The 26,586-nt window shown below is 37.9% G+C and overlaps 1 protein-coding gene across 2 annotated transcripts in view; it reads left to right on the top strand.

Moving 5' to 3' along the window:
• VPS50 (VPS50, EARP/GARPII complex subunit) overlaps positions 1 to 25,200 on the top strand; it is a 139,815-nt gene extending 114,615 nt beyond the window's left edge. The window contains exons 21-28 of one of the 2 annotated variants that reach the window (XM_005678922.2): positions 1,791 to 1,912; positions 4,843 to 4,923; positions 10,875 to 11,023; positions 12,269 to 12,365; positions 13,787 to 13,945; positions 18,747 to 18,868; positions 20,629 to 20,818; positions 24,486 to 25,200. In XM_005678922.2, coding sequence (XP_005678979.1) covers positions 1,791 to 1,912; positions 4,843 to 4,923; positions 10,875 to 11,023; positions 12,269 to 12,365; positions 13,787 to 13,945; positions 18,747 to 18,868; positions 20,629 to 20,818; positions 24,486 to 24,605 — 1,040 coding nt within the window. In that variant the 3' untranslated portion in view covers positions 24,606 to 25,200. The remainder of the gene's footprint in view (positions 1 to 1,790; positions 1,913 to 4,842; positions 4,924 to 10,874; positions 11,024 to 12,268; positions 12,366 to 13,786; positions 13,946 to 18,746; positions 18,869 to 20,628; positions 20,819 to 24,485) is intronic. The other variant, XM_018047422.1, reaches the window with a different exon arrangement.

Below are 26,586 nucleotides of genomic sequence, written 5' to 3'. Positions count from 1 at the left end.
GAGGCTCTGTGAGAGAACAGGGACTCTGGGTAGTTCCTTGTGTCTTAACACAAGACCATGAACATAGAAAGCTTTTAAAAAGTGTTTGTTGAATGTATTGAATGATTATGTTTCCTTTTTTTCAGACCAGTTGGGATCATCTGTTTTTTTTTTCTTCTGAATGCACATTTAAAATAGCATTTACCTATTAGTTCATTTTTATATCCTTTCTTAAAAGACGACTTATATGAAGAATGGTTAATCTTCTTAGGAATAGAGAGGAGCTTTGTATTCTGGATGTGTGTCGATCCAGACGTTGTTTACTGTTCACCTTCTAGAAATGTTCTTTTACAGACTAAAGTAATGTAATCTACTTTTTCATTTTTTTCTCTTTATAGTATCACATTATTTAATGGGTAAATAGTTGCAGTTTAAATAGTGATGTGTTTGCAGTCGATGAAATGTCTTCATAGTGATCCAGAATGTTCTGAGTGTATTTTCAAATATTTTTCAATTGAGATTTAAAAAAAAATCTTGATTATGTGAAATGATTACAAAAAATAATTCTGAAACAAAAGACTTGTAAACAGGAGTAAGAATGGAATCTAAATTGATGGGTTTTTTGTTTTTTGACTCTGATATGTGTGTGTGCTTGTCTTTCTGACCGTCCATTATTTAAACTCATTTCTCGTGTAAATTAAGACAGATATACTGAGTTCTTAGTTAATAAAGAAATGATGTAGGTATTTCCATTAGAGTAAATTTGTCAATTTTTTTTCTGCTGCAGTTAATGTGTTTTCTCTTTAATTCTGGTGTCCTCAATCGTACCAATTTAAAATGCGTAGCAGTTCCATAAAGTGGAGATTGCTCCTGAGTGCTCATTTGGAAATACAGCAAATAGCCTGTTTTAAGAACTTATGCAGAAAAGCATTTTTTATAGATCTGCTTCTTTCCCTGTTATTTCCTTTAAAAAACACAATTCAGTATTCATTATTGGGTGTTGTTTGATTCAGCCCATCTCCCATGCACCTTTCAAACACATGAACAAGTTTATAAATGCATAAATTTTGGGTTTTAAATGTTTTTATGTAACTGTATCATATGTGTAGCGGAAAAAGAAAGGAACACTGGCATCTCCAGTGTCCCAAAGGAAGGAATGAGGAGGACATGTTCTTGGCATTTTGAGACTGTTGAGCTCTGATGTGGTGATAAAGAAATGTTCTTGGCCTCCGACGGCAGATTTCACAGGGCCAGGGTCTGGGGCAACGGGGAGCATCTTCCACAGTTTCTTCTTGTTTGGGTGTTTTTTACTTTTGCTACATGTGTATAATATGCTTATGAAAAGAACCCCAGTTTTTCTTAGAATATGTTGTCTTTTGTCTTATTACACCTAAACATTTTTGAAGAAATTGTTTTAAATGGAATCTCCAAGAGATGAGGAGCTATGTTGGGTATGTATACAGTGTCATTGTAGAAGAGTTCAGCAGTTCCATAAATATAAGGCAAACAGTAAAGTATAATGACATGAGAAGTTTTTATAGGTATTTTGTTTCCCTTTTTTAATCAGTGCCATCCTGTAGTACTTTCCAAGATGGTATAACTGTTCTATATCTGAGCTGTCCAGTAAAGTAGTCACTAACTACAAATAAATGAGCTACAAATAAATGTTGAGTACTTGAGGCATGGCCGATATGACTAAGGAATGTAATATTTCATTAAAAATATTTTGGTAAAGTATTTTTATGGTTTCTTAATTAGAGACTAATAGATTTTAATTTTGTGTTACTTATTTATTTATTTTTTCTTTTCAGGTAAATATATGCAGATGATGAACATTCTTAAGCCAATTGCATTTGATGTTATCCATTTTATGTCTCAGCTCTTTGATTATTACTTGTATGCAATATATACCTTTTTTGGTCGGAATGATTCAGTAAGTCAGTCTTTGGGGGAAGAGTCTGTTTCTTTTAAAATTTGTTTTTGTAAATGTAAAGTTCATTCTCTCTGTATTAAATACACAAATAACATTATTTTGACAATTATCCATCCAAAATGCAACAGAATTATTGATACCAGCTTTTTGTGTGCCCAGTTGCCTTGTTTAAAATACATTAGTTTTAAGCTTTGATATAATAGACATATTGTATATTATTCACATTTTTGGCAGAAAAAGTGCAGCATCTCTTTCTAACTTTGATGCATTTTGGCAGTGAAAATGTACAGGTTGCTTTGTTTAAATCTAACTTGGTATATATTTATTATAATAAATGAAACATTTTAAATATTGGCTAACAACCATAGCAGGCACTGTACCTTCAGAAGATAATGGCAAATATTTTTAAAAATAATATAAAAATCTTTGAACTGAACCATCTGCCTGCCATAGAATTAATATTTCCTGTACCTCCTTTATATGCTTACAAAGATCTTGTTGAGTTTTATCTTTTTCTGCTCCTAAGGAGAACAGCACAGTATTAAGCAGGTAACTGATCTGATATTTGGGAATTCCTAGGTTTTTGACAGATTTTTTTTTATAAAAGCATAGCATTGGATTTTATGCACATATCCTAATACTAATTTTTCACATACAATATTTTGCACCTTTTCAAAAACTTGTAAGTTTTAATGGATGACTATATTCATCATTCAAAATACTCATATCCTCACGGTGATCACAAGTATATCAAAGACAGGATCTTTTACTATAGGATCTAAATTTGCTGTGTTCTTAACTCTGAAAAATTAGAATACTAACATAATGAGAGACTTAAGTTGCTGCAGAATTCATGTCACTATAAAATAGGTACTAATTCATTACACAATGCTCAATAAATATTAAAGAAGAAAGCCATTCTGGAGTTTTAGCTAATTGTTAGCATCTTTTAGTCTTCTAAATGAGCTTTACTCTGTCTTCTTAGACTGTGCCTCTAGAGCAGTGCTTTCCAAGAGAAGTTTTGCAATAATGGAAATTTTCTCTATTTGTAGTGCCCAATATGGTAACCACAAGCCACAGTGTCTTCTGAGCACTTAAACGTGACTGGTATGGTTAGGGACTGGATTTTTCATTCATTGTTCTTGATTTCAGCTGGTTTATATTTAAATTAGGCACATGTGACTTGTGACTATCATATTGGTTAAAACAGTTCTGTTCAGGCTTGAACATTTGTCAGGATAGACCATATTTCTGGGCCATGAAACATGTTCCAATGAGTTTAAAAACCATAGAAATCATATAGGATATATTTTCTGATGTCAATATAATTAAATTAGAAAGAAATAACAATAAAATGGGAAACCTGAAATATTTCAAAATTAACACACACCTAAATAAAGATTGGGTTAAATAAGAAACCACTAGAGAAATTAGAAACTATTTCAAAGTGAATGATAATGACAACACAGCATACCAAAATTTGTGGAGTGGAGTTAAATCAGCGCTTAAAGGGAAGTATCTGATATTCAGCTTTACCTCTTCTTTTCCAGTCTATTTGCCTTCTATTTTTTAGTCTGTAGGCCTCATATAGCATATATATCTGTATGCTGGAGAAAAATTACAAAAACTTAACCTCTAGCACAACGTAAAATAAAAGTGGTGTGAGTTGTTGTCCTGTTCCCCTCCTCCCTCATCTCTCCAGGATAGAAAGTTTTGAGCCTTTCACCATGATGCCAGCTATTTTATAGAGTCCTGTGATCATATTGACAAAATTCTCTTCTGTTGCTGGTTTCTGAATTGTTATTATGAAAGGATAAATTCATGTTATCATGAAAGGATAAAGTTTCTGAATCTATTTAAGCAATCATAACTTTCTTTCCTAAAGAAATATATTAATGAGATGAATTATGTTGGTTAATTTCAAAGTAGTATTTTAGGCTATTAAACCAGTCTTGTATTCCCAAGACAAACACCACTTGGTCATGAAGGAATTTGGTAATATTTTCTTGTTGTTTGTCACTAAGTCGTGTCCAGCTCTTTGCAATTCCATGGACTGTAGCATGCCAGGCTTCCCTGTCCTTTACTGTCTTCTGGAATTTGCTCAAACTCATGTCCATTGAGTTGCTGATGCCATCCATCCATCTCATCCTCTGTCGTCCCCTTCTCTTTCCTCAATATTTTCTTAAGAATTAAAAAAAAAAATTGTGTTCATAAAGTTTGTGAGTCTGTAGTTAGGTTTTCTGTGATATCTTTGGCTTAGAAATCAGTGTAATATTAGTCTCATAAAACAATTGGAAAATACTCTTTTTTATATTTTTTAAGAGTCTATGTAGGGTTAGTACTTTTTGAAGGTTTTTATTAAATTTAACAATAACTGGTAAATATTCTGTTTCTTCTAAGGTCAGTTTTTATGAGTTTGTCAAGGAATTTGTCCATTTTATCTGGTTTGGTAAATTTATTGACATAAAATTATTCATAAAATTCTCTTATTATCCTTTTAATGTTGAAGAATCTATAGTGTTAGCCATACTTTCATTCTTAATATTGAAAATATGTATCATCTCTGTTTTGTTTTTTCTGTGTCAGTGTGACCTTTCCTATCCTTGGGTTCTTTAAGTATATGAAAATTTTTAGGCTTTGCAGTTGGAAGTAGTAATCTGTGGGAAGGAAATTCTGGTGAATTCTCTCCTGATAAATTCATTAGATTGATTGATGTTAGTGTGACACTCGTGTCAATAGCTCTCTTGTTCCCTTGAGGGTGAAGATTTGACTTCTTTCCTTGATTATTTTGGTAATTTGGTGTTTGGAAACCCTCTGAATGCTAAGAATTTGAGTAAAAACTCATCACATACTTTTCACTACTTTAAAGTTAAAACATTTGCAGGGTTCTCTCCAGAGTGATTAAACGTGCTTTTCGTTGTCTTTTTCAGTTGGAATCAACAGGACTAGGTCTTAGTAGTAGTCGACTAAGAACAACTCTAAACAGGATACAAGAAAGCCTCATTGATCTGGTAAGTAATCAGTTGGAACCCATTCTTTTGAGTTATTTAAGTAGAAATTGGTCATCTAATCAACTACATGTGAATGTATTTCTATACATACGTTAATTTCTTGTGTTCCTAGTACACTGATTGCCTGTAGGAAGTGAGATGGACGTTTCTTAGAGCCAGATGGAGAGAGAAAGCTAGTATACACAAAAAAATATGATACTGGTTCTGTGTGCAGTGCAAGTTCAAAGAGAAGAAAGGTTTATCTTCATAATTAATGTCTGAGAATGACTACAGGAGGATGCTCGACTTTGAAGAGCAGGCATGGGATTTGTGAGGAAAAGGAGGAGGAATGGTATTCAAATTAAGGTTCCAAGGCTGAGCAAGGGCTTGGAGGTGGGAGCAAGCCCAGCCCAAACTGACAGGTTTTTGTGATGGGGCATCTTTTTATGCCAGAGAGTTGTGTTGCAAAGATTGTTTAAGGACCCCTTTGTAAATGTCTTTAACATTTGAGATGTTTGGATTTAATTGGCTATATAGTAGGAAGTCTTGATTCTTAACTGTCATGTGATGAAATGCATGTTTTAAAATGCTGTGTTTGCAAAACTGGGACTGATCCTCTAGAGTATTTAAGCCAACACAAGTATTTAATATAAGAAAAAAAATTTTTTCTTAATGCTTGGTCACTGTCGCCAGAGACTTGTGTTCTTCAGTGCTTTTCTCTGCATCCATGAATTTTCCTTTATTCCTTCACTTACCCAAATAAGCGATCACTTTTGCATAAGCTCTGTATTATGAGCATACTTCTTATTGAAGTTTTTGTAATCATTCATTCTTTTAAGCATTACTTATTTGGAATAATTATTATGTATCATGCATTACTGTAATAGTGGAAAAGTCATCAGTACACAGAGGTAATTCTCATCTTCTTGAAACTTACATTTTACTGGGGCAGCGAGACATATATATATGTAAGAGTAGCAGGTCCTGATAAGTGCCAAGAAGAAAATGAAGCAGGGTGATGGGACAGTGCTCTTCAGACAGAGATATGAGTAAAGTGAGAGAGCCATGTGTGGTTATTTCATGTGAGCACTGTTTATGCAGAGGAAATAACCTGTATCTGTCTCATCCAGTCCCCTTTAAATTTGGAGATCTTTTTGCTCAGCACTTATTTTTAAAATAAACATTCATATTCATAGCACTTACTTTTGTATACAGCATCTCTTCAATATATGTATATAGAGTAAATGAATAAACTTGAATCCTTGAGTTTGGTGTCACCTGGATTAACCTGGCTTGTTTTCTTGGTCGTCTTGTCCACTTAATCCTGATCTTCATTTGCAGAGTCAAAGCTTGTTTGACACAGTCATCAGGTTTTTTTTTTTGGTTTTGTGTGTAAAATCCATCATTGACTTTCAGCCCCATTGGCATTTATCTGTTTCAATTTTGCTTCTCCTTGTTTGACACTGAGTATAATCTTGACCTGAAGATCTTGTTTTCCAGATCTTAGCCTACAGCTGAATTATTTCTTGTCTCTGGCTGAATGCCTGATGTTAGATGGGCTAAAATATACTACTAGAGTCATTCACGCTGGTGGTTCTCTGGTAGCTCTGCTAGTTACCAGCTTATGATTGTCAAGCCAAAATTCCAGATCTGACCCTTGAGTTGTGGATTTAATGCTGTTATACAGTGTGTAATGAGATAGCATGATCCAGTAAACAGTGACCAAACTAGCTGTTCTTTAAGACAAGTGGTCACCCATAACAATGTATCTGTAGCATCTGTCAGACCAGTTCTTGATGCATTGGAGATGTTTTTCCCCGGTGGTGTGTGGTTTAGTCGCTAAGTCGTGTCCGACTCTTGCGATCCCATGGACTGTAGCCCACCAGGCTCCTCTGTCCATGGGATTCTCCATGCAACAATACCAGAGTGGGTTGCCATTTCCTTCTTCAGGGGATCTTCCTGACCCCGGAATTGAACCCGGCTCTCCTGCATTGGCAGCAGATGATTTACCAACTGAGTTATGAGGGAAGCCCCTAAATTGGTGTAATAGTCAATTTTATAAATGCATTTTTTTAAACCAGAGACAAACCCCTCCCTAATAAATAGAGTTTTCCTTCGGTACCTTGTCTTGTAAAGGTGTTTATTTGTTTGTTTTTGGCTGCACTCTGGGTCTTTATTGGTGTGCGCGGGCTCCTCTACTTGTGGCCCAGCGGGGCTGCTCTTCGCTGTGGTGTGCGGGCTTCTCGTTGCGATGGCTTCTCTCATCACAGACCACAGGCTCAGGCTCACGGGCTTCTGTAGTTGTGGCACGTGGGCTCAGTAGTTGTGGAATGTGGAATCTTTCCAGACCAGGGATCAAACCTGTGTCCCCTGCATTGGCAGGTGGATTCTCAACTACTGGGGAAGTCCCTAAAGATGTCTTTTTTTAAGACCTTATTCTTCCCATCTCTTAAATCAAAGACTGCACTTTGCACCAGAAGCCTGTGCAGCCTGTTGTTCCCCTTCGTTTGTAAGGAGCACTGACCTTTGACATTTCACAGAGTCTCTCTGGAGTCCTGACTCCTCTGATGGATAAGACTCTACAGCAGTACATCAGAAGTTTTTCTGAAAATTCCCATTAGTTTCCAATGGTTTCCATGTTAAATTGTTGCTCATACTGATAAGTGTTATTTTATTATTTAAAAAAATATATTTGTCATTTACTAGACCTTGATCTCAGGTTTCCATAAGCTGGTATATAAATCATCTTCATTAATTTGCATCTACACTGGCAGAGAACATTAATTGGTTTCTTGCTATTCAATATATTTCTTGTCTATTAAAACAAATTATAGCCTAATCAGTCTGAAACCACTGGATGGAAGTAGTATTTTTTCCTCATATTTCTCCTATGTGTTCCTTAAAACTTTAATAAGCACTTTTTGGGTAATTTTCCCCACATATATTTTTTAAGTTTTGCTTGTCTTCAAGCTGTAAAAGTCAGAATCAAATCATCATGTTCTTTAAAATGCCACCTGAAACTGTTTATCATGTAAATTCACTGTAAACTAAGAAAATTTGTTTGACACATCAAATAAAAGTCTAAAAAAAGATGGTCTAATAGTGAACAAGTAGGAGAGAGGGCTGGCGTAGGTGGTGGTAGTATCAGAAATGTGAATTTTTCGTTATCTACCTGGTGATGCTAAATTGTTTGCTTTGAGACCTCTGACCAACTTTGAATCTTTGATGAGAAAAAATGTATTCTACATTGATCCAGAAAAGTCCATAAATATGAATTTTCTTTGTGTTAGTACATTAGTGGCAGAAAAAGCTATAAATGTAACTTTCACTGTGAGAATAAAGATGACGGTTTCATTTCTTAAAGTCTTCAAAGGGCTGTATATCCTTTCCTTACTCTCCTGGTATGAGCTGAAACATGGGTCCTGTTTAGAAGCTTTTCCATTTAAGTGCACGGTAAGCACATACCATTTATTTACGTCATGTTGACATTTTGGTGACTCTCTTGCTCTTCTTGAGCATATTTCCCCAGATGGGTCTGTTTTGAAGGTAGATCCATCAAGATTTGTTGATGGATTACAAGAGGAGTTTGACACTGGGAGGAGTTAAGGATGGCAGCTGACCTCTGGAGCCTGTGCCATTAGTGGGTAGATAAGGCTAAAGGAGCTGCACGTTTTAGGAGGACATCAGGAGTTCAGTTTCAGATATGTTAAGTCCGCTGAAGATGAGAGACCCGTCAGGGCTTAAATTTTGAGCTATTGACATGTGGATGGCATTTAACTCTGTGAGACCGGATGAAATTGTGTAGGGAGTAGAATGTAACTAAGAGAAGAGTCAGGAATAAAGACTGGAGCATGCTGGGTTCAAAGGTCAGGAGGAATACTCAGAGATGGAGGTTCAGAGTTGACTGTTGGACTTGGTCCTAAGGAGGCCAGTGGGTACTTAGCTAACTCTTTCTTTGCGGAGTGAAGCAGACAAACGCCTGATGGCAGTGAATGGGCTTGAAAGAGAATAACAGAGTAAGAGAAGGTTCTCCATCAGTGAAACCGAGGAGGGTCAGCTCATGCCAAGAGGCATGCCACGAGCTTAAAGTACAGAGAGGGCGAAATTGGTCCCTGCCTTGGGAACTCACAGCGCTGTAAGGGAGAACAGCCACTGACAGCCTGTGCTGTACGCCACATACGGGCATGCATGTAGATAGCGGTAACACAAGTACATTTCTCGGGAGAGTGAGAAATTTACAGGAAGGAGGTGAACATGAGTTCACACTTAAAAAGTGAAGTAAGAGCTCGGAAGACAAGGAGAAAAGAGCTCTGACAGGAGCGTCAGTAGGACAGGCGTAACAGCAGTCCAGTGTGACCAGGTCTTCGGGGTGCAGAGATCGCCTGGAAATGAGGCTGGCAAGGTGATAAAGCAGTGATGTCGTGGCAACAAGTTTAGGCTTTTTCTCCGTAAGGAAGGGATTGTCAGTTGAGATTTTTAAATTACAGACTGGTGTGATCATGTGTCCATTTTAGAAAAATCACCTAGGTATTATTGAAAAATAAACCAGTGTGGAAAGTGGAGTAGAAACAGGAGAAGCTTGAGGGACTATTAGGGGACTTTTAGAATGGGTCTGGTCAGGAATGTTGTGAGGCCCTGGTTCTGATGAAGTAATGACATGGGGAAGAATCAGACAAGAGAGTTGTCCAGGCATGATGGAGGTGAGAAGGAAGAGGGGTCAAGAGTGATTCTAAGGCTTTTTACTTGGACAGTCTGGTAGGTGGTGATTAAATAGCCACCAGGATTAAATTATTAAATATAATAGCCCAGGCAACCAATTGGTATGAAACGGTATGAAATTTTGTGATTTGTTTTTTTCAGTAGCGGGGTGATTTTTGTTCCTTTTTAGTAGAAGGAAATAAATAATGGAGCCATGACATTGATTAACTTGCATGGTTCCGTTATCCTGATCGTCCGGAGAGAAAACACAGTTGTTCACAAAATAACTTTTAAATGCTAATTGAGTAATTAGAGATTGAAGAGAGACAGTACCTTTAGTAGAAGACAGGCTATTAAAAAACAGAATAAAACCATTTTCTAACTTGAAAGGTTTTATAATGTATTATTTCCATTTTGCTAAATTTACAAACCTATTATGCCCCCAGCGTTCTATGCATTTGATGTCTCTTTTTTTTCCACAAGGCAAATGTTAAGAGATTTCTGATTATAAGATTGATTTAAAAAGTAATCTAGATTTACGTTTTGTACCCTTCTAGCTTTGTTTATATTCAATTTTTGTGCTATAATTTTCTTTGAGGATCTTTTAAGGTTCAGCCCACTCATCTCTTTGGACACCCCTTTATTTTCATCTGCCATCTCCCTGCAGATCAGTCATCTCTGCATAGACATATACAATACAGTTGATTCCATTTCAGTTTAGAACTACATTTTAGTCCTACCTTCTTGGGAATACGCCAAGATTACCTTGGTTAAAACTTCAATGTGAGAGGGTTGATTGATCACTCCACAGTTTTTTGCATTTTAACAGTTTGATCCTGGTGGGGCAGTCTCTTTTTCAACATTTATAAGTTCTTGGAAGACTTCTCACTATTGTCTCTATGAAATATTTGTCCCTTCATAAGGATTAGTTTGAGTCAACTCCAGGAGTTGGTGATGGACAGGGAGGCCTGGCGCGCTGTGATTCATGGGGTTGCAAGGAGTCGGACATGACTGAGCAACTGAACTGAAGGATTTCTTGTTTGACCACATTTAGAAAAATAGTGTATAGAGTTGGGTCATTTTCCTTTAGTGTAAAAAGGAAAGTTCTACTAGTTAGGAACTATAAAAGGAGGGGAAAAGAACTGAAATCAAGTGTAATTAACATATGCCTGAGAGCATTTTAATTGTAGGTCCGGTATTGTAATATCATGCAGTCTATTGCTGTTAAAGTTGCTGTTCCAGGCTGTGCGTGTGCACGTGTGTTATCTTTTCAGGAGGTTTCGGCTGATTCCGCTGCCACACTCACAGCAGCAGAAGAGAGGAAGGAGAAGGTGCCGAGTCCTCACCTGAGTCACCTAGTGGTGTTGACCTCTGGGGACACACTGTATGGGTTGGCAGAAAGAGTGGTCGCCACAGAATCCTTGTAAGTTATTAAAAACAGTTGCTTTGCCATTAAATAGTCAAGAAAGATGATAAACGTAAGCATCGTAGTCAATATTACTTAAATTACTCAGTGTTTCTGAGAAATATGTCCTAAGAAAGAGTCCCAGTTGATTTTTAAACTGGCATCGTTGATTTTTCGGTGTATAAATGGAAGAAGGGAAATCTTTTAAGGTTTGTTCCTTGGCAGCGTGATCCTTGCTTTAAGTGAGACTTCAGAGGAACACGTTAGAGTATGCTGCTGCTGTTGTTTAGTCGCTGAGTTGTGTCTGGACTCTTCGTGACCAGATGGACTGTAGCCCACCAGGCTCCTCTACCCAGGGGATTCTCCAGGCAAGAATACTGGAGTGGATTGCCATTTCCTTCTCCAGGGGACCTTCCTAACCCAGTGATCGAACCCGGGTCTCATGCTTTGGCAGGTGGATTCTTTACTGCTGAGCCACCGGGGAAGCCCGTGTTATAGTATAGTTCTTTATATTTTCCCACTGAATTATGACTCTAGAGAAACTGTAGTTACACTGTCAGTTAAATGGAGTCGATCCTTGACCTTTGTAAATCACCAAGTTCTTTAGTAAAATTAAAGCGGGTAACTTCTTCCATAAGATGTGGGCATGACTGAGCAACTGACGTCAGGCAGAATACTCTGAGTTTTTGTGTATGTAACCAAAGGTAGGGAAAAATAGAATGACTGCCAGCAGTCTTCGGGCTGAGTGACTCCCGTTCATGCACGCCAGCCTCCTGCCCTGAAGTTCATGTGTGTGCCTCAGCCAAGTTCCAGTTTATTTCGTGTTTCGAATGTTTGGGTTATTTCTGAAAAGCACCAGGCATCAAATCTGTGAATTCATGGGTCTGTTGTGTGTAATTTACATGGGACCTTTGAAAGAAACCCTTTCAGAAAATGCCATTGTCTTCTTTTCTCTGTCTTCTGCACTGTCAGTACCCGTGTCTTACAGACAAAGCAGCACGACTGTATACCTTGTGGTGACCAGCTCAGCGCCCTTGAAGTCACGCTCCTTTCACATCAGCTCGCATTCAGAGATAACTCAGCATTAATTTTTGTGTGAATTGCAAATGAGTGTGTCAAGTGGCCGTGCATGGTCGTGCTTTAAAATGGAAAAGAACTTTGTTAAACCTTTGGTCAGAGATCTTAAAGATTAGTTACACAGAAATATTGACAGGCTCTAAATCCTGTGTTTCGTTTACATGGTGGGTTATTCATTCCCTTTAGGGTATTCTTGGCTGAGCAGTTTGAGTTCCTTCAGCCTCATCTGGATGCTGTGATGCCTGCAGTCAAAAAACCATTTCTTCAGCAGTTTTATTCTCAGGTCAGACACGTCTGGTATATCCTTTCGACTGTGAGCAAGATAAGACTGTCACATGTTGTTTATTTTATTTTTTTATTTTTTGCTAATGATCAGTGTCTCAACTTCAGGAGAGCTGGATTAGAGTATTTGTTTATTCATTCATGAATTCCTGTATTAACTAGATACTTATTGAACTCCTCATATAACTTTTAGTCTCATGAGAGAGCCAGTTAAAACTGTATTACACACTAACATATGGAAAATAGATAGCCTGTGGGAATTTGCTATATGACTCAGAGAACTCAAACCGGGGCTCTGTGACCCCCTAGATGGATGGGGTGGGAAGTGGGAGGGAGGTTCAATAGGGAGGGGACATATGTATACCTGTGGCTAATATTTGCAGATGTATGGCAGAAACCAACACAATAATTATCCTTCAATTAAAAATAGAGGAAAGAAACCCTTATTACAATAAACTATAGTTCTGGGAAAGAAACAGTGGCAGGGTATTTAACCTTGACTAGAGATGGGGTGGGTATAATTGGCAGAGAAATGCTGTCTTGAGGAAATGATGTTTAAACTGGACTGAAGAGGAAGAGTCAGGAGTATATATATAATTTTTAATCTGTGTTTTTGATATATTTCATTAGGTTTATATAATTTAATTTTTATTTTTAAAAATTTTACAATTTTTTTATATTGGAGGATAATTGCTTTACAATGTTGCGTTGGTTTCTGCCATACAACAACGCAAATCACCCATAAGGAGTATATTTTGACTGAGGCAGTGGCCTATATGAAGACCCACAGGTGAGAGAGAGGCATTGGTGGAGCTGAGGAAGATTCAGATTCTTAGACAAGGGAAAAGGGATAGTGATAAGAAAGATGGCTAGAGTGAGTAAGCTGAAGTTACGTGACATCCAGCGCTCCCAGCCGGGAGTTGGACTTTGTTCCATGGGTACTGAGAAGCTGCTGGAGGATTTGAAAGAGGCAATGAGTAGCACAGTGAGGTGTGTGATTTGGAAAGAGAGCCATGGGGGTGGTGTGAAGAATGGACTTTAGATGGCAAACCTAGAGACAGGAGACCAGCCTGAAGACTTTTGGACTACTTCAGGTAAGAGATGATCGGATCTTGAGTTGCAGTGTGGAAATGGGAATGGAAATAGAGAAAAGCAAAAGAATTTGATAAATATTTGCTCATCTCCATGAAAATCTGTAGTTTTATTGTTGTATTGCCAGTTGACTGAAGCATACTGAATGTCTCAAAATTATATTTCGAGTAAGATCTTTCGCCCACAAGTTAAAGTATTTTCATAATTTATATCTCCAAATGTATAGTGTTTTATTTTTAGATACGATGTGTACTAGAAATGGGGGCAAAATAGTTTTTATAAATTTGATACTTTGAGAAAAAGTTTGGTTTTCTGTGGAATTTGTTTCAGACGGTCTCAACGGCCAGTGAACTACGCAAACCAATTTACTGGATTGTAGCTGGTAAAGCCATTGATTATGAACAGATGCTGCTGCTAATGGCTAATGTGAAATGGGATGTAAAAGAAATTATGTCACAGCACAACATATATGTAGATACACTGTTGAAGGCAAGTATTCTGGGAAACACCTTTGTTAAAGATGTTTATAGTATGAAACTATCCCTGTAATTGCAGTCACTCTGAAGTTGTGAGATTATGGTTTTTACCATATTTGAGCATTCTTGTGATCTTAAAGCTCCTGAATTGGATTTGGATTTCCTTCCAAATTTTGTGTTCTTTTAGATCCAAGAATACTTTGCAGATTTTGTCTTTGCTCACAAATTTCCCATTTTGAGTTAGAGTTTGATTAATGTGTCTTGGCTGCCTTTCATATTACATAATCTCAATAGCCATGGCTGTAGTGACAAGAAGACCTTTCTATAGTTGCGTTTATATTCATTGGCAAGAGATCATACTCCTGGCTATTCTAGTTGGTTTTTCCCAGAAATCACATTAACTTGTGCTGTGTGACATGCAAACACCATTGTGTTTACTGACTTAAATTTATAAGTTTTCTGAAAAGAAGTGTAGTTGTTTGGTTTTTTCATTTATATATCAAGAGGTATTTATAAATCATCTGACATGTGTCGAACACTGACCTAGCTGCTAGCAGTACAGTTAGTTGTGAACTAAGGAGCTTAATGTGCCATCAGGGTATTTATATGCTGGGGCAGGGACAACAGTAAAGAGATATATAATGTGTCAGGTGGTGAATAGTCTTGTGCAAAAACAACCAGCAGAAGAGGGATAGAGAGTGGCAGAGTGTGGGTTGGGGGAGGAATGCCATCTGTTTCCTTGTGGTCAAAGAAGGACTCAAAGTGATAATGAGAGGCCTGAAGGAAGTGAGGCGATGAACCATGAGCACGTCTGAGGTGAGGCAAGAGCAACTGAGAAAATGAAAACAGCTTTCAGAAAAGTGTTGCTTTTCATATTTGTCAGCGAAAAGAAAGCTGGCCCTTCCTGACTCCCTATTTATCTCATTTACACAAACATTCTTACCTGCTTCATCCAAGGCAGTAAATGATAGCCTGGAATACTTGAGAACCAGTCAACAAACCCAGAGATCAAAGCAGAGATAGCAGCCGGATTCATCTGGGGTGCCAACTCCCAGCGCATCTAGGACCGTTCTGGAGGGCTGGGTTGAGGACTTTGAGACTGTCCTCAGAGTCAAGGAACCAAGGGTGCCAAGATCCAGTTAAAAGTGTCCAGGTGTTAGCACAAGATCTGCACATCTTGATAGTTGCCACCCTGGAAGGACTTTGATTTCTCGAGCACCCAGGTGACTTCAGCTGGGAATTTTAATTTGGAATATAAAAGATACATGTAATTTATAATCACACTTTTTTGAACAGTTTTATTTTTGAAAAGTTGATTCTGTTTTTTATGACCTGCTAATTAGAGTACTAACAGAAGTAGAAGATATTAAGAAGAGGTGGCAAGAATACACAGAACTGTACAAAAAAGATCTTCACGACCAAGATAATCACAATGGTGTGATCACTCACCTACAGCCAGACATCCTGGAATGTGAAGTCAAGCGGGCCTTAGGAAGCATCACTATGAACAAAGCTACTGGAGGTGATGGAATTCCAGTTGAGCTATTTCAAATCCTGAAAGATGATGCTGTGAAAGTGCTGCATTCAATATGCCAGAAAATGTGGAAAACTCACCAGTGGCCACAGGACTGGAAAAGGTCAGCTTTCATTCCAGTCCCAAAGAAAGGCAATGCCAAAGAATGCTCAAACTACCGCACAATTGCACTCATCTCACACACTAGTAAAGTAATGCTCAAAATTCTCTAAGCCAGGCTTCAGCAATACATGAACCATGAACTTCCAGATGTTCAAGCTGGTTTTAGAAAAGGCAGAAGAACCAGAGATCAAATTGCCAACATCTGCTGGATCATGGAAAAAGCAAGAGAGTTCCAGAAAAACATCTATTTGTGCTTTATTGACTATGCCAAAGCCTTTGACTGTGTGGCTCAAAATAAACTGGAAAATTCTGAAGGAGATGGGAATACCAGACCACCTGACCTGCCTCTTGAGAAACCTATATGCAGGTCAGGAAGCAACAGTTAGAACTGGAAATGGAACAACAGACTGGTTCCAAATAGGAAAAGGAGTACGTCAAGGCTGTATATTGTCACCCTGCTTATTTAACTCATATGCAGAGTACATCATGAGAAACGCTGGACTGGAAGAAACACAAGCTGGAATCAAGATTGCTTGGAGAAATATCAATAACCTCAGATATGCAGAAGATACCACCCTTTTGGCAGAGAGTGAAGAAGAACTAAAGAGCCTCTTGATGAACGTGAAAGAGGAGAGTGAAAAAGTTGGCTTAAAGCTCAACATTCAGAAAACGAAGATCATGCAATCTGGTCCCATCACTTCATGGGAAATAGATGGGGAAACAGTGGAAACAGTGTCAGACTTTATTTTTGTGGGCTCCAAAATCACTGCAGATGGTGATTGCAGCCATGAAATTAAAAGATGTTTACTCCTTGGAAGGAAAGTTATGACCAACCTAGACAGCATATTGAAAAGCAGAGATATTTCTTTGCCAGCAAAGGTCTGTCTAGTCAAGGCTATGGTTTTTCCTGTGGTCATGTATGGATGTGAGAGTTGGACTGTGAAGAAAGCTGAGTGCCGAAGAATTGATGCTTTGAACTGTGGTGTTGGAGAAGACTCTTGAGAGTCCCTTGGGCTGCAAGGAGATCCAACCAGTCCATTCTGAAGGAGATCAGCCCTGAGATTTCTTTGGAAGGAATGATGCTAAAGCTGAAACTCCAGTACTTTGGCCACCTCATGCAAAGAGTTGACTCATTGGAAAAGACTCTGATGCTGGGAGGGATTTGGGGCAGGAGGAGAAGGGGACAACAGAGGATGAGATGGCTGGATGGCATCACCGACTCGATGGATGTGAGTCTGAGTGAACTCTGGGAGTTGGTGATGGACAGGGAGGCCTGGCATGCTGCGATTCACGGGGTTGCAGAGTCGGACACGACTGAGCGACTGAACTGAACTGAATTAGAGAACTTGGGCTTCCTTAACGTGGCTCAGCAGTAAAGAATCCCCCTGTCAATGCAGGAGACTTGGGTTCCCTGGGTGGGATGATCCTGCGGAGGAGGAAAATGGCAACTCACCCCAGTATTCTTACCTGGAGAATCCTATAGATAGAGGAGTCTGGTGGGCTATAGTCCATTGGGTTGCAAAGAGTTCGACACAAAACAACGACACTTCGCACTAAACAGTGACAACAATTATAGTACTTACGGAGATGCAAGAGAAAAGAGACTTCTGCCCTCAGTGAATATACATATATATATATATATATATATATATATATATATATATACTAGAAAGAGGCTACTTGCTTCAACTAGTCTAAATTTCAAGAAATATTATAAGAAAGAGCCAGTGTTACTCAGATTATTAACCTGAACTCAAGGTTCAGCAGCTTAAGACTTTCCCTCATAAGGGAACTTTTATGATGAATTGTTCTTTTTGTTATTTTCCCAAGTCCAAACCTTTAGTTAAAAGCAGTCTGCATTTGTTGTCCCAAATGGATCATAAATAAAATGAAATAATTTTATTATTCATTTAACAGTAAGCATTCTTGAAGATTGGATTTAGCAATGAGTAGAATGGCATTTTATATAATAAGCTTATAAATTTATCTTTAAAATATTAATAAAAAGTATTGTGACTTTTAAAATCTAAAGCGGCTTTTACTGTAGTGAAGCATAAATCTGGTAGCAAATACTACTGGTCCTGCTAGATTCATGAAATGAAAAAAGAGGAAGAGCAATTACTTATTTACTTTGATTTTCAAAAGTAAGCTTAATGGGTTGAAAACCCACTTCTTTCTCATAAATAATTAAAAGTTGCTAACTGTCAAAGAATAAATCATCAAAAAAAATTGTGATCTAGGAAGTAGCAAAGGATAACACAACCATCATGTAATAGTGGTGATGATCAGTTTAGATTTTTTTCCAACGTGTGTGTTATTCGAACACATTGTCCGTCTTGACTTGTTACGTATTGCATAGCTTCTTTATTGAGGAAACTAGAGAGAAAATACGTTGCAAGGGCTGTTAAATTTATTTGAACTGGTATTGTCAAGAAAGAATCAACAGCATTTACTTTTGTTAATGAACATATTTAGATGATAATAGTCCCAAGAAATCAGAAATATAAATTTATTGAAGGGTGAGCCATCTGCTGTTTTCATGTTGTTGGAATTGTCTAAATTATATATGTTTTTATTTTTAGGAGAGTAGTATCATAAAAGGTACTGATGAGTAATAAAAATGTTCAGTTTTTCTGTAGGTTATGAGATAATATGGAGTTTTTTTGGTGCTGAAAATTTACAGCTATTATATGACTTGAATCTTTCAGTATGTAATCATTTATTGATACTTACTTTAAAAGAATGTTTAAGAAAGAGAATAATTTATCAGACTGCTCTCTAAGGAGTACAGCTATAAATTACAAATAGTTTACTCTGAGTTGAAAGCTCATTAAAATATTTTTTAAAAATCTGGGTCTCTTGAAGATATTTTTAAAGACGTATTAGTTATTAAGCCTTTTTTAACCATACTGACAGTCATAGAAAACTTGAGATGTGGAAACATTCGAATATTGTTTAATCAGTTAATGGCACTTACTTCCTTTGAGAGGAAATGTAGTGTACTCTATGTTACAACATGATTAGTCAATTTCATGTACTTCACAGTAAGTCCAAGTTATCTTGGGCATTATCTCTTTTTGTTTTACTTGATTTCATTCTGAGTCTTTTAGTCTTTTTTTTGCCTCTAAGATGGGAAAGCATTATAATTCTAATCACATATGGCTATGATTTTTCTTAGGAATTTGAGCAGTTTAACATGCGGTTAAATGAAGTTTCTAAGAGAGTTCGGATACCCTTGCCCGTGTCTAATATACTTTGGGAACATTGTATACGCCTGGCTAATAGAACTATTGTGGAAGGGTAAGTTTTCCACGAAAGCATATCTGATTCTTCAGTCATAATATATGAGTAACATTATGTGTTATCACCAACAGATGCAGAGAATAGATAAGAGATGGTGATAAATGGCAGACAGTCTCATAATAATTCAGAGACGTTAAATCCTACTGTGTCCCTTTTTTTCTTTCTGATGACTTAGAATCATCTATTTGGAGTGAGGAATGTAGCATCTAATGGTTATCTGAAAGTTAACTATTATTACCAAATATAATTATGCTGATTATTAGTATACATCCTGTTCATTGATTACTGTTTGTCATTTATTGGACCAAGCCCTTCACAGGATTCTGTCATCAAATCCTAACATAAACTCTCTTTGATAGTACAGTTCTCTGTTTTGTCAACAGAAAGATAGCCTCGCCTCAGAAAATCAAGGCTACAGAGTTTAAGTAACTTGTCCAGGTTCGCTCAGTCTTTGAAATGCAGAGAAGGCTTAATATCTCCTAATTTTCTCATGGCAAAATCAGTCCTCAAAACCACTATATCACTGCTTATAATATCATTATTATATCCTTGTAAACCATATAAATCTTTCATATGTTGAGTTTACAGATCAAAAGTAATTTTCCCACTTACTCAGAGGTCATGTCCATACTCATACTCTGTCCATAACATCGGGAACACAAATAAAAATTAGTGATACATTTAAAATATAGCTGGAAAAAGCAAGCTTCTATTTCAAAGACCATTCACAGTGATCTAGAATGGCACATCAGCTGAAATTTCCCGCTGTCGGTCATCTGATTTCTCTTCAGTTCTTATTTGTTATAGAAAAGACTGTGTCAGAAAGAGGAAGGTGACAACGGCAAGCTGACAGCAGCCTTGGCATTTTGTATTGAAGTAAGCAGTGCTGTACCTCCCAAGATGTCTCTGCGTCAGCAGTCATGACGGAGTTACTGTTAATAAATTTGTTTAATAGTAGAATAGTGACGAGCAAATGTTATATGTTTCAATATAAACACTTTATTAGGAAAAAAAAAAAGCTTTATCACTTTAAATAATATGAACTAGTCTTCTTGCAGATTTTCTTAGGGGAAGTACCTCATCTCCTGAGATTGAATTCTCCACATTTTGTGTGATTGAAGGAATGAGGCTCTGACTTAATGAATAATAAAATTGTACTGTTAGGGTTAGCAAATATATTCTTATTACTGGCCCACCTTAGGACATGCAGTTTTTTAGTAGTGTGGGGTCTCAGAAATAAGTCTATAAAAGTGTTCTATTATGAGAAATATGTATATACTTTCTATGCTTCTGTTTCTTAGGTTTGCTGAATGTTTATGGGAGAGTTATTTCATTTGTTTTCTTTGCATTTGAGTAGTTATATTGAACAGTTTTATGAATCTAAGATTACTAGAGAATATTCATAGCTTAATATTATAAATCTTTGCAGCCAGATTAACTTGAATGTCAGTTTAACTTTCTTACAGATGAGTATGTTAATTGATTTTGCAGAACTCTGGCCTGTAGAACAGCAAAGAACCTTAGAAGTTGCTTGATCTCTTTGCTTTGCAAATGAGAAAACTGAGGCCCAGATAAGTAAAATGATTGCTGAGTGACAGGGCCCAAACACAACACAGTCCTTCTGACTCAACACTTATGTCCTCTTTTTCTTATAGCATCTCAGCAAATGTGGGTTAGAGAAAAGTTTAATAAGTGCCTAAAGGTTTCTTTTCCTAACCATCCCATCACTGGTGCTTTTTTATTATTGTGTATCTCAGATACGCCAACGTCAAGAAGTGTAGCAATGAGGGTCGTGCCTTGATGCAATTGGATTTTCAACAGTTTTTAATGAAACTTGAAAAGCTAACTGATATCAGACCCATTCCAGATAAAGAATTTGTGGAAACCTATATTAAAGCATACTACCTAACCGAGAATGACATGGAACGCTGGATCAAAGAGCACAGGGTGAGAGCTGAGAAGCAGTTAATTAAATTTTCACTCCTCCTCTTCTGTGTTGTGCTTGTGTGGTATGTTAGATAACTCAAAATCATGGATGAAACAAACTTTTTTTTTTTTTAGCATGATCTACTTAGGCCAGTTCTTTACCACATTCACATTGTGTCTGTGCAGCGCCCTTTGCCTCATCAGACCCTTTTGAGACTTTGTGAACTGCAACAGTAATTATCTGGAAAAACAGAGTCTGAACTTTAGCTGTGTTTTCCCTGCAACTGTGTTGTAGGAAAAGAGCTGCAATTGGTAAACTTCAGGACAAACACAGGAGCATTGAAATGGTTCTCAAGCTAAAGTCTATGCATAACTTTTAGAAAGCTGGGGTGGATTGCCATTTCCTTCTCCAGAGGATCTTCTGACCGAGGGATTGAACCGTGTCTATTGCATCTCCTGTGTTGGCAGGCAGGTTCTTTAACACTGCCGCCACCCGGGATGGCATCACCAGCTCGATGGACATGAGTTTCAGCAAGCTCCAGGACTGAGCAGCTGAATGGAACTGAATTGATACACAACTTAAACCTTCTTGTAGCCATCAACAGTGATGTTCTGAAAACACTGACGTGTAGTAGTGATGACTGGATATTTGTTGTTTAGTTACTAAGTCATGTCCAACTCTGTGACCCCATGGACTGTAGCCCACCAGGCTCCTCTGTCCATGGGATTCTCCAGGCAACAATACTGGAGTGGGGTGCCATTTCTTTTTCCAGGGGATCTTCCCAATGCAGGGATCAAACCCACATCTCTTGCATTGGCAAGCAGATTCTTTACCACTGAGCCACCAGGGAAGCCTAATGATTGAATATTCAAATATTTATTATTTAAATAGCTCAATTCAACTTCATCCTACATTAGATTTTACCTCAAGTATAGATGAAACTGTTTTTCTTTTGTGTGAGTATATAGATATGTAGAGACAAATACTACATATACTAATAAGTGTTATTTAAGATTCTGAATTTTTGACACAGTTCAAGTCAACATTTATCACCAGGGAATGCTCAATACAAGGAGCTTTTTGATATGGTTGTTTTATCATTTGTCTAGTTAGGCAGTATGTGAAGATGGATTTAATGAAAATATGGGAAGTGTTAAAATCTTCACTGAATCTTATTCCATCAGCAACTCTAGCACTCACATGCTGTAAACATCATAGGTAAAAGTTATGTAAGTTTTTATTTCATCTGACTGGATAAGGAAGTAAGGAATTATTTATATTTATCAGGCACATCCTTTCTAATTTCAACACTTTAGAAGAAGGAAATGAGGTTTAGTCTGGACCGTTAACCTGAATTTTGTGTTGATGTGCCCACCATAGGGCAGTCTCAGATCTTTGACAGTAAAATAGAAACATACATCTTCTCAGTGGTTTTGATCAGAACGCCAGAACTGAGAAATGTCAGCACTTTTTATCTCATTGACCTCTGTCATTTGAGGAACAAGACAGCTAGATCAGATGCAGATGAACTGCTGAATGTGGCTAGAATCCATTTCATAGCTTAAGCTGTTAACACTTTGGAGTTGGTATTGAGGAAGGGATTTGGGACAAGTAGCTGAGGAGAAAAAGCCCAACGCATAGAGATCCGTTATTTGATGTAGGAAAGAGGCCCATTTTAGGGTTTCTTCTGTTGACACAGTGGACTAAAGCTTCTGTTGTTGTTGTTCAGTCTCTGAGTGGCGTTCACCTCTTTGTGACCCCATGAACTGCAGCACGGTAGATAGTCCTTCACCATCTCCCAGAGTTTGCTCAAAGTCACGTCCATTGAGTCGGTGATGCCATCCAGCCATCTCATCCTCTGTTGTCCCCTTCTCCTACTATCTTAAATCTTTCCCAGCATTAGGGTCTTTTCCAGTGAGCCAGTTCTTCACATCAGATGGCCAAGGTGTTGGAGCTTCAACTTCAGCATCAGTCCTTCCAGTGGGTATTCAGGACTGATTTCCTTTAGGATTGACTGGTTTGATCTCCTTGCAGTCCAAGGGACTCTCAAGAATCCTCTCCAGCACCGCAGTTTGAAAGCATCAATTTTTTAGTGCTGAGCCTTCATTGTGGTCCAGCTCTAACATCCGCACGTGACCACTGGCAAAACCACAGCTTTGACCATACGGACTTTTGTCAGCCAAGTGATGTCTCTGCTTTTTAGTATGCTGTCATAGCTTAGTGTTTCAGAAGAGCTTTACTCACTGATATCTGTAATACAGTGAAATTTTCCTTGCAGCAAGATTGCCCTGTTTTCTAGAGCTCTTTCCACAATGCCTGTATGGTGCCTGGATAGTACTTCCTAAATGTTGAGTGATCACTTGAGAGAATTCAACAGGTGTTGACAGGTGCTCTCAGAGATCAGACACACAAACAGCAGTTTGCTGAATTATTAAAATGAACTCTTTCCTGTATTTTGAAGTTGCACTGTCTTTAATGTTGTTTCCAGTGAAGACATGTTCTTTTCTCATTAGATGATAGAACACAGCTCTTTCCCTTGCCAAACTCTTAGTCTTAATTCTCCAGAACTAAATCAAGATGCAGAACTTTCTGATGAGTCCTGTTCATCATGCTCATGATGAACATGTCATCATGCTCATGACAACTTATCTGAAAGCCAGGAACTTTGTACAGTTTGTACAGCAAAAAAATACTTAGATAGTTGAGCATCAGACAACACGGATTTGAACTGTACAGGTCCACTTATATGCAGTTTTCTTCAATAGTGGATACCTACGTTATCCTCAGTTGGTTAAATTCTTTAATATGGAGGAACGTCGGATGAGGAGGGCCAACTATAAACTGTAAGTTTTCTACTGTGTGGAAAGCACCCCTAATCCCTGAGTTGTTCACAGGTTAACTGTGGCTTCAGTTTTGCTTTCTAGCTACCGTTAAGATACAAGGGTTTAAGAACCAATAATTTTCTGATCTTTGTTATTACCTTATTCATTTGTTGTGCCTCAGAAGAATTGTTCTGTGTTTGGAGATTTTTTTTTTCTTTTATCTAAAATGTGCAAAATGTGAAGTGCTAGAAGCTACTTACTTAGTGGCATTTTATTTGTATATAAATTTTTGAAATGTCAGTGTATTTTGATAACTTGATGACAAAGACCATCACAGAAAGAAGCATAGTGCGTGACCTTAAAAATAATGAGCGTTGGCATGTTATGTGCCATATGAAGGGCTTCCCTAGCTCAGCAGTAAAGAATCTGCCTGACAATGCAGGAGATGCAGGTTTGTTCCCTGGTTCGGGAAGATCCGCTGGAGAAGGAAATGGCAACCCACTCCAGTGTTCTTGCCTGGAGAATTCCATGGACAGAGGAGCCTGGTGGGCTACAGTCCATGGGATCGCAAAGAATCAGACACAACTAGTGACTGAGCTTCAATGCATGCACGTGCCATATTAAAAAGATTCTGGTGGTTCCTCTTTCAAATTCATGCTGTGGATACTCTTACTCCCTTATTATAACTCTGTAACCAGCTTGTTTTCCATGTCTCAGTTATAATTTCCACTGCTTTTCACTGATTGGTAGTGCTCAGTAATTACCCCACTGAGTCCTGATTATCCATCTGTGTCTGTTCTTTTTCTGCATTGATCGCACACATGTGTTACAGTGTACTAAATTTGAATCTTCTTTTTTTGAGCAGGAGTATTCAACGAAGCAGCTGACCAACCTGGTAAATGTTTGCCTGGGATCCCATATCAATAAGAAAGCAAGGCAAAAACTTCTCTCAGCTATAGATGATATAGACAGACCCAAAAGATAATGAACACAGTCCTTTTTCCTCAGTGGCATTGATGGTCTCTTGGCGCACATGACATGAAAGCCAGTTTTTCATGCACTGCTGACAGCTGTCCTAAGGAAACTTTGTGCATGCTCTTTCCAGCTGGAAAGTGGAAAACACTGAAGTTTATGTGGTGTTCGCAAATGATTTTTATATGCCGTGATCTCAGCTCTTCAATTTTTGGTCTCATTTGTTGTATTCCTTCCTTGAAATGATATTGCCTCATCATAACTATTGTTACGTGACTACAGTTATCCATTTTACTGAAGAATGTACTCTAAGCTTATGGTCAGACAGAACAGTGACAGTACACTCACGGGTGGTTTCGGAGAATGAATTTATGTTGGCACTTTTCTACCCTCTAAATTTAGTTCTGAATAAGTGTAATATGAGGGGGTTAATGTGTAATGTCTCCTAATTATGAATACTGCATGACCATTGAAAAGTACATGTAAGCTAAATAGTTGAAGAATCAGTATGCTCTCTGTGTTTTTAAATGTCAACATTTGTGTTAGAGTTAATGACACAGTGATCATAAATGATGAAATTTAATAAATACTCTAACATGACCAAATGAGACTGCATTTTGGTATTTTTTCATAGCAGACAGATTGCATGCAACTATAATGGAATTCCTTTTTTTTTTTTCCTAAACCGTGTTCTAATTTTAATGGTCTTGTATCCTGAAATCAGTGTGAGAAGTAATTTCATTGGGTAAACCTCTTCAGTGCCTGAGTGGCAGGCAGAATGGTAATTGTGGGACTTCCTACTTCCCCTCCCTCCCTTTTTTTCTTTTTAAATAATGGATTTTTTTCCTATAAGCTTTGTTCTGTTTGAATTTAACTTTTGTCTTAGAACAGCAAAACCTGGCTTAGGTGATTCAGGGAAAGACTTGCCAGTTAGGCAGGCATAGGTGTAGGATCATATGTTCAACATTCTTAAGCATCTGCTTTGTATCACAGATAAAATGTCAGTTAGCCAGTGATAAACTCTGGAACTCAGTTAGTTTTTAGTAACTGTGTACTGTTACTCTGAAATCTTCTTTGAAGCTAATGATCTTCTACCATCCTGCTGCTGCTGCTGCTAAGTCGCTTCAGTCGTGTCCTAAATGACATGAAAATCAATTGCCTGTGCACTCCTGCCAGCTGTCTGCTAAGAAATTTTTTGTATATTCTTTCTGACTGGGGAGTAGAAGAAGCTTGTTGGTGTTGGTCCAGGATTACTTGACATGGCCTGTAACATTGCTAGCTCCCAGAATCCTGAAGCATCTCATGAGAAAAGGGCCTTGTGTCCTGAGTCGTTGAGAGCTGAGTTGCTGAAGTAAAGGGCACAGCGTGGCATGTGGTCAACACAGGTGACAAAGGGCTGATTGCCACTCTGCGTTCACTGGTCTCTGCAGATACCTGTAACTGGCAGAAGATGACACGAAACACTGAGAATATGTTGGTGTGAAGGGAATTAGTGTGAATCTGTGCCCTGCATTTTTCGTTTTCCATCTCTCACTTCCCTGTTCATTTGCTGTCAATTTAATATTGACAGCAAATCTTCCCTCTTGTGAAAAGGTATGAACGTGGTGCCATTCATACATTGCACAACGATCTCCTTCTGGAACTGCCTGTGTACTTGTAAGGTGGGTCCTGCAGGTAACCATTACTTACATGCAGCCACTTGTAGAAAGCAAACATGAGATAAGCTTAGTCCTTGCGTCTATAAATGCCATATTCAGCTGGGCACGTAAAAAGCTAATCAGTCTCATTTCTCAATTGATTAGGCCCTGCTTGCTTCTTAGTTTTCACACAGAGTTCATAGCTGGTTTTCTTGCATTTCTACTTTGGTTCACTCTAGACTGTATGATCAGTAGTTATCTGCCCGGTAGGGTGTTTTCCTGGGTGATAACAGCAGATACAGGAGAATTATTTATCTTGTTGGAGACAGCCATATCAGTTGGAGAGTCCTTTTAGCT

The sequence above is a fragment of the Capra hircus genome, chromosome 4 (assembly GCF_001704415.2).
Source record: "Capra hircus breed San Clemente chromosome 4, ASM170441v1, whole genome shotgun sequence".
In the NCBI taxonomy this organism is placed as follows: domain Eukaryota; kingdom Metazoa; phylum Chordata; class Mammalia; order Artiodactyla; family Bovidae; genus Capra; species Capra hircus.
This window is presented reverse-complemented; position numbering and strand designations above follow the sequence as displayed.